The sequence below is a fragment of the Panulirus ornatus genome, chromosome 23 (assembly GCF_036320965.1).
Source record: "Panulirus ornatus isolate Po-2019 chromosome 23, ASM3632096v1, whole genome shotgun sequence".
Classification (NCBI taxonomy): Eukaryota; Metazoa; Arthropoda; class Malacostraca; order Decapoda; family Palinuridae; genus Panulirus; species Panulirus ornatus.
In genome coordinates this window covers 3,943,620-3,957,233 of record NC_092246.1, presented here as the reverse complement: position 1 = coordinate 3,957,233, position 13,614 = coordinate 3,943,620, and the positions used below count along the sequence as shown (strand labels likewise).

The following is a 13,614-nucleotide window of genomic DNA, read 5'->3' as shown; positions in this document are numbered from 1 at the left end:
CTAGTACATTGCCTCTTAGTTTAAATCCTCAATCCTACCTACATACGACCTATCTCCAGACTTAAATTGCTATAACTCGCTCACTTAATATAATTTGCTAAGCTTTGATTCCTAAACATTGCTACATACAACCTTTATGCTAGGTTAAATTCCTAAACTCGTCTACAGATCAATAATCTGATGAGAAGTTTTTGAATTCCGAGACAGCTGCATTTGACATATCTACTCTCACATTTCTAAACTAAGCAGTATAAAACTTAGGTGAAATTCCTAAACAGTTACACATACCCTATTTCTAGAGCTGAGATTTCGTTACCACATTAACACATCCTCTATATACTAAGTTAAATTATCAAAAGCTATGGTAACATATTGAGCTAGATGACCATAATATACTGGCTATGTTAAATACTCAAGCGTACCTATGTAAAAGATCGGCTAGGCTAAATTCCTGAATACAGCTGGGCAACCTATATTATATAGTCAGGTACTGTCTTCTGAATTTCCTCAGGAGCAACTAAGTCTTTAATACAGTCTTGTTCATTTCCAGTACATTCAGTTTCATTCTGTCTGGTTCTTTGTTAGATCTGCTTTATTGAGCCCGAATTTCAATACATCTCTCAAGCATCTTGTATAAAAATCTGTAGTGACGGTTAAAAAAGTAATACAATATATATATATATATATATATATATATATATATATATATATATATATATATATATATATATATATATATATATATATATATATATTTTCCCCAAAGAAGGAACAGAGAAGGGGGCCAGATGAGGATATTCCCTCAAAGGCCCAGTCCTCTGTTCTTAACGCTACCTCGCTAACGCGGGAAATGGCGAACAGTATGAAAGAGAAAAAAGATATTTATATTAGTTAATACTTATCACATTCAGCAATACAGATGCTGTCGAATTACCCTCTCTCTCTCTCTCTCTCTCTCTCTCTCTCTCTCTCTCTCTCTCTCTCTCTCTCTCTCTCTCTCTCTCTCTCCTCTCTCTCCCTCTTTCATTTTCTCCCGTGCCATGTTCGGGTCACCTAAAAACCCCACCGGGCTGCGCTGATCTCGGCCTCTCAAACCATTTTTTCCCCCCTCCCTCTTCTCGCCAAGATCAGCCGAGTCCATGCCTGAAAAAAAAAAAACACCCCACGTGGAAACATGTGCGGTGGACCCGAGTCCACGAATTCCCACCGCTCTGGGTAAACAAACGCTCTTGCAGGCGCGCGATAACAAGGCTTTTCTACCAAACTCCCACGCGGAAATCCTTCCTTGCCTTGTGATATTCAGCCCAGGTGGTTTAGACATAAGCCTCCTTACCCCCACTTAAACAGCGGGCCTTACTTATCAAGCCGGAGACTCTCCGTTTCCACCTTCGCTCGCACGCCGGCGCGAAGAAGAAGAGCTTATCCAACCACATCAGAGAGTTAGAAACAGGGATAAAGGAAGAAAAATTGAATATTAATACAAAACGCAAATGAATATTAAATTTACACAAAGTCGCGACGTGAAAACAATGCTTTTTCTGAGCAGCAACCCAGCGATCACAGCCTGACTTAAATTTATAGCCATTCCCTTGCCGATTTATGACTGAGCCCATACATATATATTCTTAGCAAACAACGAGGGCAATCATAGCACATGATATGATTCCAAATGCATTACGTTCCAACTATCGACAATTCATTTCCAGCTGCTGTGCAGTTAAATCAAGATTAGGTCTCCAACGCTACACGTGTATATGCTTTACGCAATCATATTACGTACATTCTAAATTCATATTTTCAAACTGGTTTACGCACATCAGTCAAAGCTGTCAAAAAAATGCTCTGAGAACACTCTCGAACAACTGCAGTCGTCTAAAAAACAATGGTGTTCCGTTACCTACCACTCGTGATAACAATGGACACGAATAAAACGCGCCTTTTTTCCCCCCAACTAAGTAATTACAAAACCAACACCTAAGGTTATCACGCTGTAATGTGCTATTAAGGGTGCTACAGGAACATACATTATGTACTGGTCCTGTTACAGCCTATCATAGAATTAAGCTACAGTAGATCAGGACGACCAAGATTGTTGGGGAAACGGAGAAAAACTTATAATTAAGGTAACATAACTTGAACAAACTGTGTTTAACTAGCCTCATCTACTCATAACCTCACACTAACCTAACCTAAATTAAAACTCCCCCAAGACGTTAGATTTACGGTATGGTAACTGAGAACTGTATTTTCTTTCCCCCTAATATCATCACTTCATTGGTTACGTTCAACAAGGAAAGGTATTGCCATCCGATACGAGTGATAGAACATCAATTTTAAGAACATTTTTTTTTCTTTTATCAATTAAGCACAATTTTCAAGCATCATCGTAACCTTGCTCATGGAATATTGTCAATGGAACAACATAAATATGACAAACAACTGTCATTTTTTTCCCCTCCGTAATCTTTTTTTTTTTTCTTTTTAACGCGATAATGTGTAGCTACTTTTTCTGTTATTTCTATTTCTGCTAAACCCAAGTTTTGGACAACTTCAGCTGGTAAGGCCTTTGCACACTGCGAGGTTTTTCTCGTGTGAAATTTACAAAGTCCATGTTGTAGTTATGTTGAACAAAATACACACTTCAATATTTCTGACGAAAAGACATATATTCCTCCATCTCCCTGGCACAATCTTGCAAGGACACAAGTATTCACTAATGTGATTTGCTTTCAAATCTTGTTCTACCAATCCCAAAAAAACGAATGGATAAATGGATAAAGATATAGTCATAAAATAATCTGTGGATTTGAACGCATACGACAAAGGTAATCTCATTTGGTTCTTTCGCCTTGCTCTTCCGTAGTCTAGTGAATCCAAAACTAAAGAAAAAAACTTCGTACAGCGGATGGTGATATAACGCAACAGAATGGCGTATATGATCGCACCTGACATACGCAATATAACGGCATACATCTCATTCTCGCAATCGCATTACCCTCACCTGCAGGAGATAAAATAAAGCCCTAAAGATAAACTTTAATGACATTCCGAGACCCGTGAAGGAGCACAGGCAGCCTTGCTTAATTCACGCTTCGAGAAAGCTTGGGAGGAGGAAGGTGGGAGGAGGAGTGGGTGGTGTGGCTCCCGCCTGCACTTCCCAGAAAGACCACGTCAAAACGCTTCCCCATAATATCGTGCAGACCAATCAAAATTCTTTCCCAGAACACCTTTGGCGAAACGAGAGAGAGAGAAAAGCCGCCCTTGTGAAACTTGACTGTACGTATATATATATGATGACGTCTGCTTGAATGTGTTCACCGAATGGAGTTTTTTTTTTTTCTTTTTTGTCGTAATGGGCAGAGGAGGAAATCACAAAGACGCGTTGTTTACACTGCCCAACGTCTGACGTTTAAAAAAAAAAAAGAAAGGTCACCGATTGACAACGTCACCACGACCACCGCACGCAACCCTTACCCTTTCCACGCACACCTCCCTCCTCCCACCCCTCACCACCCCAACTCCCCGATACAACTGACCTACATTACGTAAAGGAGACGAGAGAGAGAGAGAGAGAGAGAGAGAGAGAGAGAGAGAGAGAGAGAGAGAGAGAGAGAGAGAGAGAGAGAGAGAGAGAGAGAGAGAATCCTCTCCCTCCCCAACCAACCACTGTGCGCGCAGTGATGACGGCCGTTATCCACCGCGGCAAAACATTATGAGATGATGAGCCACAATATTGACACCTCCACCGCAGGGTTGATGTGGCTACAAGACTTCCCTCCCTCCCTCCCCTGCCTTCAGGTTTAGACGTATCGACCGACCTTCGGTTTGTCACTAGGCTCCCCAAACTGGAAGTAACCTTTTTTTTTTTTCTTAATTCCAGCTAAGCTCGACGAATTGTAAGTAAATATTCCCATTTATTCCAAGGAAATATTACCCTTTTATTCGAAGAAAACATCCTATTTATTACGACTGGCGTTTAAATTATTATGACTGCAATACAGTATCGTATCATGGCAGTGAGTGGAGACAAGAGTTTATCTATAAGTTGTACAATGGCGAACAGTAGCCATGCCTACCTCTATGAAACTGCGAATCCTTTTCAAATTTTTCTTCCCCTTCGTAGCAGTTGCTGTTATGTAAACGACTGATTCGTCCCTATATGGAGTACCTCTTCTACCATCTGAGAAAGTTTAGCTCTAAAGCGTTTTAAAGTAGAGTGCAAAGGTATCCGTCTAAGCCATGTATGCGCCAGGCATACAAAGCTATGTGTGCCACGCTTATTATTATGTTTTGTACGCTACGTTTACATAGTTATGTACGCTACGTTTACTTACCTATGTACGCTACGTTTGCTTAGCTATGAACACTACGTTTACTTAGTTATGTATGTTAAGGCTTAATTATGTACACTAAGCTTACATACCGATGTATGTTAGGCTTAACGATGTACGCAAGGCTTACTTAGCCATGTACGCCAGGATTACTTGGCTATGTGTGCTAGGATGACTAAGCTGTATCCGCTAGCCTCACTAACCCACGAACGATTAGCAATGCGCATGCTACACGTATGAACGCCACTCACTGTGAAGCTTTAAAGTATGTGTAAGGCTGCTTAGCGAATGGTATGCGGGAGTTTACACACCTCATTATCCGATAAAGGACGCGTTTAAAATGTTTTATCACCTGATATCTGTCGAGGGTTGACATGCCTGGCTGGTGTGGTTGTCTGTGAGAGGACCACTCGCCTACTTTATCACTTGCCCGACTGATATTTTGAGATTTATTTTCAGTGTTACTTAAAGTCAGGTACATTTAAGGTACATTTCTTTTTTCTTTTTTTTTTTTATCATGTACAGAAAACTATATAAATGTAATTGTGAACACAGGTAAATGATGATGATGATGATGATAATAATGATAATAATAATAATAATAATAATAATAATAATAATAATAATAATAATAATAATAATAATAAAACTCATCTCTTCTGTTTGTATACACGTCGAGGAAGCTTTCAGTTGCCAAAATTTTATCCATTTCCTTGACAGGGTAGGAACTGCTGGCTGCTGGTGCTATATTTGCAGGAAAATACCACATTATAAACCATAATATAATATAATATATAAACCTGTCTGTACACACACTAAGGAAGTTAGCAAGTGAGAAATTGACGGGGCAGCATATTTTCGGGGAAATATATGTTGAACGGGAAGGGAGGGTGCGACGGCAGTATGGAAAGTATGAAATGGAAAAATGACGGACGCGAGTGGTTATACCACTGAACAATGTCTTGCCGCCGTTCCCCTGCGAAACAGAACAGGTCTGTTGTCGAAGGAGCGTCTGCTCCTATCAGGGTATACATCAAAATCAAGAAAAATAAATCCTACGATTATATATATCTGCATGACCCGTATACTCAGAATCAATCAAGGCAACATTCACACATTACTTGAGAAAAGGTTGTGTGATTTGCATGAGACGCGAGGCCCACGGGAGCGATCACCCTCCCGAAGCGGTGCCTCCAAGCCAAAGCCGATGCTCCCAGTGAGAAATATCAAAACACATCCTCCTCTTCGTCTTACCAAACCATCGGCACGATACTTGTGGTAAATATATATATATATATATCATAACAATGTGGCGGGGAGGTCGACGAACGCTCCATGACCGGGAACTAGAGGATGTGAGAATTCCCATAGGTCTTAAGATAGAAAAAAAAGAAAATATTGTTTAGAGGAACGTTTCATGTTCCTTTCCTTCTCCTACCTATCCTTCGCGTGGCACTTTTATCATGGACCGATTTATATAAGCTGCCAGCAACATCAGGTCTGAAACATGCTACTCAGTATTTAAATGTACATCTAACAGGTTGTGCCCACAGTTCGTTTACTTGTGGGAATAAAAAGGGCAGTCATTATATATATATATATATATATGACCTTGAGGAGGCAGTTCCTCACGCTCTGACAGTTCACCCACAACCTGTCGGCGATAAAAGTTCCAATTTATGGCCAACAGAGAGAGGCAGATCATACGTGGTTTGATATATCAACAACAGATGGTTGTGATACAAAGCTAACACAGATACCACTAAAAGATGGAGGTCCCACAGTTTAAAGATAACCCCCTACCAACAAATGATAGTCATCAAAACTTGTAAGTGGTGGTGGTACACAAGTTACAAATACCACCAACAGATGGCGGTGGTACACAAGTTACAAATACCACCAACAGATGGCGGTGGTACACAACTTACAAATACCACCAACAGATGGCGGTGGTACACAAGTTACAAATACCACCAACAGATGGCGGTGGTACATAAGTTACAAATACCACCAACAGATGGGGCGGTACACAACTTACAAATACCACCAACAGATGGCGATTCGACGTACAAAACTTGCAGATATCACCCAGAACAGATAGCAGGCACCGCACTGCTCGTAAGATAACGGACACATAACACCTGGGCCACGATAGCGAGAAAGATAGGCTATCAACGGTAATTCTCCACTCTGTACTCTCGACTGTACGATATAAGAATACGGACCAGCCCCTGGTGTTCAATAAGGCGTATATCTCTATATAAGAAAAATAAATCACTCCCACGAAGTATGCCACGACTTTACCACACACCACAGTAAAGACACTTGGTTTCTTTATTACAACCCGTCTTTATCCATCCGTCTAGCCTGGAACCACTCCTGGCTCACGTCGATCTGGCTCAACCTATTCCCAGCGACTACTTTTCCCCCGAACGGCCGAACTTGCGTTTGCCATAAAAACTCCAGTCACTCGTTTCATAAGAGACTAAGTCATTCGTGAAGACCCATTTCAGTTAGGATTACGCAATTACCATCTTCCTTACTCTATTCACCGGCTAATATTTCAAAGCAAGTGTATTCAAGCCCAAACAAGCATCGATTGCGACACAATCATCTCACACGTCGAACATTCTCTACCCAAGCTGCTCCTGGTTTGATCTCGTCCCAGAATACACCGTGAAAGCCATTTAATCTACTTCAGTTTCATCCACATCAATCTACACCACACCAGCTTCAGTACTTGGCTGTTTCATTTACTACGCCAACCTGCTAACGTCAATCCATCTCGTTTTATCTAACCAGTTTCGTTAACCCTGTCAGTTTCGAGCGAGTTTCGTTAACAATTCCGGCAAAGCAAAGCGGTTTCTAAGCCACGCCAAGCTAAGTTTTATCATTAAACCTGTTTCTCCTTACGCCAAGCGAGTTCTTACGTACCCAATTCTTAATTTACAATTCTTCTAATTTCTTTACGAAGTTCCTGCTTCTGTACAACATGCCTATTTGACTGCAGTTTCTACTTCGACCTATTCATCACCGTATTAACCTATCTACTTAAGACCGACCCATCTACATCTTAATCTACTTACTACTTATCCCTTTATCTCCGCTTCCAGAAGTATGAACACCTGACCCCCCTACCCCAACACACTTATAAGGTTCTCCAATGTCCCTGTCTACCTAGCCAAGTAATTACCAATCTACTTCCCTCTCAAGCGATTCACTTACAATATAACAGGTGGTAAATATATCCATAATTTTCATATTCTTTAATAATAATAAGGGAAGATTCTATATAGGCAAAGATATCACATCCAGTCAAATGTTAAATCGTAATGAAAATGGGAAGACCATATATCGAATCTATTTCTACTTACAACTGGCTCAAACCAAACGGAAAACACCATCAATTAAACACCGTCTCTTACCTACCAGTGCACTTAACCCTACATAAAAAAAAAAAATAATAATAATAATCATAAAACACGTAACATTTCGACTTCCAAATCGCTAAACGCTAAGATAAAAGAAATCGGGAAGACGCGAGACAAAAGAATAAAACGGGAAGATCCGAAAGAGAGAGAGAGAGAGGAAAAAAAAATGGAAAGAAAACGGGAAGATGCGAGACCTAGTACCAGGGTGTACTTACTGAAGCAGCTCATCCACTCATCCTCAGTGAGGCTGTTGTTCCCGTCGGTGTCACAGAGGCGAGGGAACTTCTTGGCGCACTTCTTGGGTTTGATATACTTCCTCACCGTCTTACGGAGACCTCGGTACTCCCTCCGCCTCAGCTGCCTGTCCCCGTTCCTGTCCAGCCGGCCGAACTTCCACTTGACGGCCTTCCTGAGCAGCCTGTCCTCAGGAACTGAGAGAGGGAGAGAGGGAGGGGAAGTGTGCGTCAGGTGGGTGGAGTGGTGGGCAGGTCAGTGGCAGGAGTGAGATGTGCGTCTGGAGGAGGGAGGGAGGGAGGAGGAGGTGGTAGGTTAAGTCCTCACACACACACACACACACACACACACACACACACACACACACATACACACACACACTCACAAGGATTTGTCATCTTTGCGCTCTGAAAGGTTTACGACGTCGTACCGAATCGTCGTACTCCAAGTAGCAAGTCGTCGCGTTCAAAGGGGTCGTGGGGTGGGAGGGTCGTCGTCGTCGTCTTACTCAAGGGGTAAGTCATCGTACTCAGGACTGAGTCAACGACTCTCCCTAATGGTTCCATTCACGCTCAGGACATGCACACTGTCTAGCAACACTGCAGATACAACACACACACTCGGATCCCCTAGGAACACCCAACCTCCAACAGACACCACAGCAAAACTTATCCTTTGTCTTACACTGAACCAACCTATGGAGTGAATGCTTCGTAAAGAAGCCATGTCCACTTCAAATCACCAACAGCCAAAGAACACACTGACCTCTTTCGAGGTGGGATCATGCACACACGTACGCAGGGGGGGGGGGGGGGGGGGGCCCTCTTCGCCACGAAATAAATCATGGTGTGAGGAATGAATGTCATTCGAGCTGTCAAAACAGATGAGAACATGAAAAAAAAAAAAATTAAAATGCTAGCGCCATGCCACACGAATGATTGAATAACTACGTGATGACAGTCAGTAAACCTCTTATATCTTTCTTTCTTTCAAACTATTCGCCATTTCCCGCATTAGCGAGGTAGCGTTAAGAACAGAGGACTGGGCCTTTGAGGGAATACCCTCACCTGGCCCAATTCTCTGTTCCTTCTTTTGGAAAATTAAAAAAAAAAAAAAAAAAAAAAAAAAGCTTCGACGGTTCAATAAACACAAACAGACAGTCGGGGGGCTTAGCTCATCAGACGTTAATCAACACACGCACATATATACTTCAAAAGATTAATTAATGTTTTATACGCCCAGATGATTAAAGGCCACACACGCCTGCCAAAAGTTACTCACATGACTGCCTGCATCACACACACACACACACACACACACACACACACACACACACACAACACACACACACACACACACACACACACACCACACACCACACTACAGGAAACCACCTCAGGCAGCACCCGGATATTCTCACCTCCTCTCGCGTTCTTCTGTCTCTTGAACTCCATCAGGAGTTGACGGCCCATTTTGCTGATGAAAGCCCTCCGGGTTCTGCCGCTACACCTCTCTGCAGCGCCAGGGGTGGGTTGAGAGAGAGGGGAGGGAGGAGGTAAGAACTGACGATTACTCACTGCTGGCAGCGTATGGGAGAGAGAGATGTGGGGGAAAAGGGGGGAGGAGGAGGGGGGGCACGGAAAGTGTATGAGGGTAAGAGATTGGGGGGTGGTGGAGGGTAGTGGTGTAATAAGAGTTGGGGAGAGAGAGAAAGCCAGATACCACAAGTGCCCATGTGGTGGTGGTCGTGGTGGTGTCAGCGAAGAGAGAAGAGCAAAGAAGGTGGGCGAGGTTTTGTTCAGTTTGTTTGAAAACAAGGAGCCCTTGTTCAAAGTCACTTGCTTGCCGCTCCTCCGTGTTCACGTCACCGATACGACCCAGATCCATCTTGTGTTCAAGCCACACGGACAGACTTGACCGCCAAATACACTTCATCCTGCGTCACAACATCATGTACCTCGATGACATATAATAATCAAAGCCGTTCGGGTATCCGCTCTGCCAGTGGCAGAACCAAACGCCATGGACCAGTCGTTCGTCGACACTCTAATTCAACCACGGGCCTCTCCCCGTGGGGGTCATGAAAAAGGTCATGCACCACATTCCACTCGTTCACTGTGTGTATCATAAAGAATTTCTCATCTGTTGATTGGATCCTCCATTGTTTACCTGAATGCAGTAACGACCCGTAATAAATATATCGATTTTGAAAGAATGCCACTGCGAACAATGGGAATTGTTTTCATACAAGAATTGTGACTATGCCAAAACAAAAATTTCACAATTTAAGTCTGGATGTATAGAAGCGTTTCATATATAAATATATTTTTCTCTAAAATCTATGCATCTGGCCAGCTAGGGATAAGACGTTGAGCAACACCAGCGTTCTCAAACCTTGAGTGATTTCGTGCCTTTCACTGCGAAGGTAACGCGACCCTTGAGCACGACCTCTGGTATACCTTCGTCCTTACGAGGGTAGCAAGCACGCCCGCGCCACACTGCTCTCACTCGCGAGGTAGGATTAAGATCCCCTGGGTGAGTTATCGGTTATAACAACGTTACCGGCACTTGGTTATAACAACGTTACCGGCTCTTGGTTATATAACAACCCTACCAGCTCTTGGTTATAACAACGTTACCGGCTCTTGGTTACAACAACGTTACCGGCTCTTGGTTATAACAACGCTACCGGCTCTTGGTTACAACAACGTTACCGGCTCTTGGTTATAACAACGTTACCGGCTCTTGGTTATAACAACGTTACCGGCTCTTGGTTATATAACAACCCTACCAGCTCTTGGTTATAACAACGTTACCGGCTCTTGGTTATAACAACGTTACCGGCTCTTGTTTATAACAACGCTACCGGCTCTTGGTTACAACAACGTTACCGGCTCTTGGTTATAACAACCCTACCGAGAACAGATCGAAATGAAAACCACCCTGGGTTTTGGGTGTCGTCTTCCCAAACATCAAACAGCACCAGGATGCCGCCGCTCGCCTGTCTCTCTCTACACGAAGGTTGACAGATACGCTCGACAGTTCTTGGTAAACAAGGATTCAATTTCAACCTCGTTATCTTGGCTCAATCAGCAAACCTTGCCAAGTGGTTCCTTCACTTATCATACAATTAACTATGACTGTTGCTAAAGTAATTAACTGCAACCGTTGCTAAAGTAATATATTTTGGTATAATTATTCTGTATTGATACAAAATGCTTTGTATCCTACATATATGTATTTTTTTTCAATACAAGCTGCTGTACGTGAAGGATTCACACGGGCTAAAAGTCCCATCTATTTTGCGTTCACTATCGTATTTTTTCTACGAAATGTTCATTCCCTCTAAATGTCACGTTATCCACGGGAGTCAGACTGTGTATTTAACTTGGCGATGCATTGTAACGAAGGCCTGCCCACATTAAAACGTTTTACGTTGCAGAGAACAATGCCTCTCTTAGTGTTGGGAAGGTGGCGACACATCTCCCAGTGTCCTGGAGGTGTGGAAGAAATATACGTTTATTCTAAATCTAAACAAAAAAAAAAATCAACATATATTAATATACAGTTTCATGTCATCATCACCATGAATGCAAAAAATATATACTGGTTAAAATTCATAGATATATATATACTCTTTCGCCAAGTCTTAAACAGACCCTTCAGTACTATCCAATACATTAACTCGATAAACGTAACACAATACCGTAATTCGTTGACATATATACCGCCCTACCACCCCCTGCGAACGTTAGGGTGCGCGTTACAAAGACTGAAAATGAAAATGGGATTCTGGTCGTCCACTTAGATGCTCATGTAACAACACACACCGAATCATCTACCGTTTCAGAAATGGTACACTAATACTGTCAGTGCCTGACGATGTATTAATATTGTCAGCTGCCTGACGATGTATTAATATCGTCAGCTGCCTGACGATGTATTAATATCGTCAGCTGCCTGACGATGTATTAATATCGTCAGCTGCCTGACGACACCAGGTCACGTACTAACTCGCTGAACTTCAGGGAACAATCCTTAATTGTGAACGGCGGAGCGACCCATTGAGCAGGATGATAGAGACCTCCTGGGGTATGCTGGTGTGACCTCTGACCTAACCTGTGAGGGTCAGGTCAGAGGAATATGACATCATACCTGAAGGTTGTGCCGTCATGCTCGGGGATCGTAACGTAGTGTTTCATTCTATTTGGTCAAACCTCAAGTGACAGTGAACTTCTGGCCTCCTCTGTGTGTGTGTGTGTGTGTGTGTGTGTGTGTAAGATAGAGGGGTGGGGGAGAGGGAAAAAGACTTCCAAATCTGCAGTGACGAACTTATACAGAATGTGATAAATCTTTGTTATTATTGATCTCAAAACTTACTCAAAAACCAAAAAATACATTTTAACTTTTAAGGCAAAAATTCACAAAATGACATTTTAATCATGATCATATTTCACTCAAGAGAAAATGTGCTGCAAAACTTGATGAATTCTAAGTTACGTCGTATTACACCTAATGGGTTTAATCTGCGGTGAACCAAAAAAATGGACATCAAACAACCATGCTTCATTTATGACACCATCATGAAAGAACAAAGGAAAAAAAAAAAAAAAAAGGGTGGACTTACCTGAAGGCAGAGTACACAATCTGTAAGAGTAACGACACTCAGGAGTTAGTTGTATGGAGTCCACAAGCATTATTACGGAAAAAAAAGCGTAGTGCACCTTTCACTTAAGCTTCCAACTCAGGAACACCACTGAATTCAAAGCAGACACTCAGGAGCCCCATCGAAGATATTAACCGTATACACCAGGAAGTTGAAGATTAAATTTAGATTAAACTGGATGGAAATGAAATTTTAATTACCTTAATTTTTTTTTTCTTAAATTTTCTATTGTTATGAAATTAATGGTTAAAACATTGCACTCTAAGTTTGGCGGACTTCTAATGAGGTATTCCGTATTTTGATGCACGGTTTTAAAATGTTCCAAAACTCTTGCTAAATACCATAGGTGTTAAGTGCCACAAAATGAAGGCAGAAAATTTAAAAACTGAAATATTCGAAAAAAAATTCGAGTCCACAAATTTTTTAATTTTTAGCGCCCGTTATGTAACGTTGGACAAGAGACCGCAACTCCTGCCTTCAGCAGTTAAATTGTTAGGCCAAAGCTGTCGTTAAATTTAAGCCATCAACTTTAATATGAGACTATGAAAAAAAAAAATATATATAGATGTCCCTCTTACTCAAAGATGATAACACCTTTTACGACTCCGTCAAAAACATGGCCAGGAGTGTAAACAAATACTAGAGAGATGATAACCCACGTCAGCAGCGTTATTTTTCTTTGAGTTGTAGCCATTAAGGACCCACGGAAAGCGGTGTTCTTCAAGGGACACACCGACACTAGAACCCCCCGCCGACGTTTGAGTGCAAATCCACCCGAGTGAAGAGTTGGATACATGGAGATGAGGCTCCTCAAAGCATCTTCTTTTTTCCGTGGGGGAGAGAGAAAGTGTTCCCAATTTGGGCACTACAGCCGGCGCCTCCGCCGTAAGCCATGTGGACGGAGGCATCACGTCATGACGCCCTGGGTTGTTGCATCGCACATCAAAGGAGC

General features: G+C 42.2%; 1 protein-coding gene across 6 annotated transcripts in view; it reads right to left on the bottom strand.

Annotated features, from left to right (window-relative positions):
* Positions 1-13,614, bottom strand: part of LOC139756726 (SPARC-related modular calcium-binding protein 1-like) — a 218,842-nt gene that overhangs the window by 89,360 nt on the left and 115,868 nt on the right. For all 6 annotated transcript variants that reach the window (XM_071676427.1, XM_071676429.1, XM_071676428.1 and 3 more), the window contains 2 exons: positions 9,417-9,509; positions 7,978-8,193 (listed from right to left, as the gene is read on the bottom strand). In XM_071676427.1, the coding sequence (XP_071532528.1) occupies positions 7,978-8,193; positions 9,417-9,509 (309 nt within the window). The remainder of the gene's footprint in view (positions 1-7,977; positions 8,194-9,416; positions 9,510-13,614) is intronic.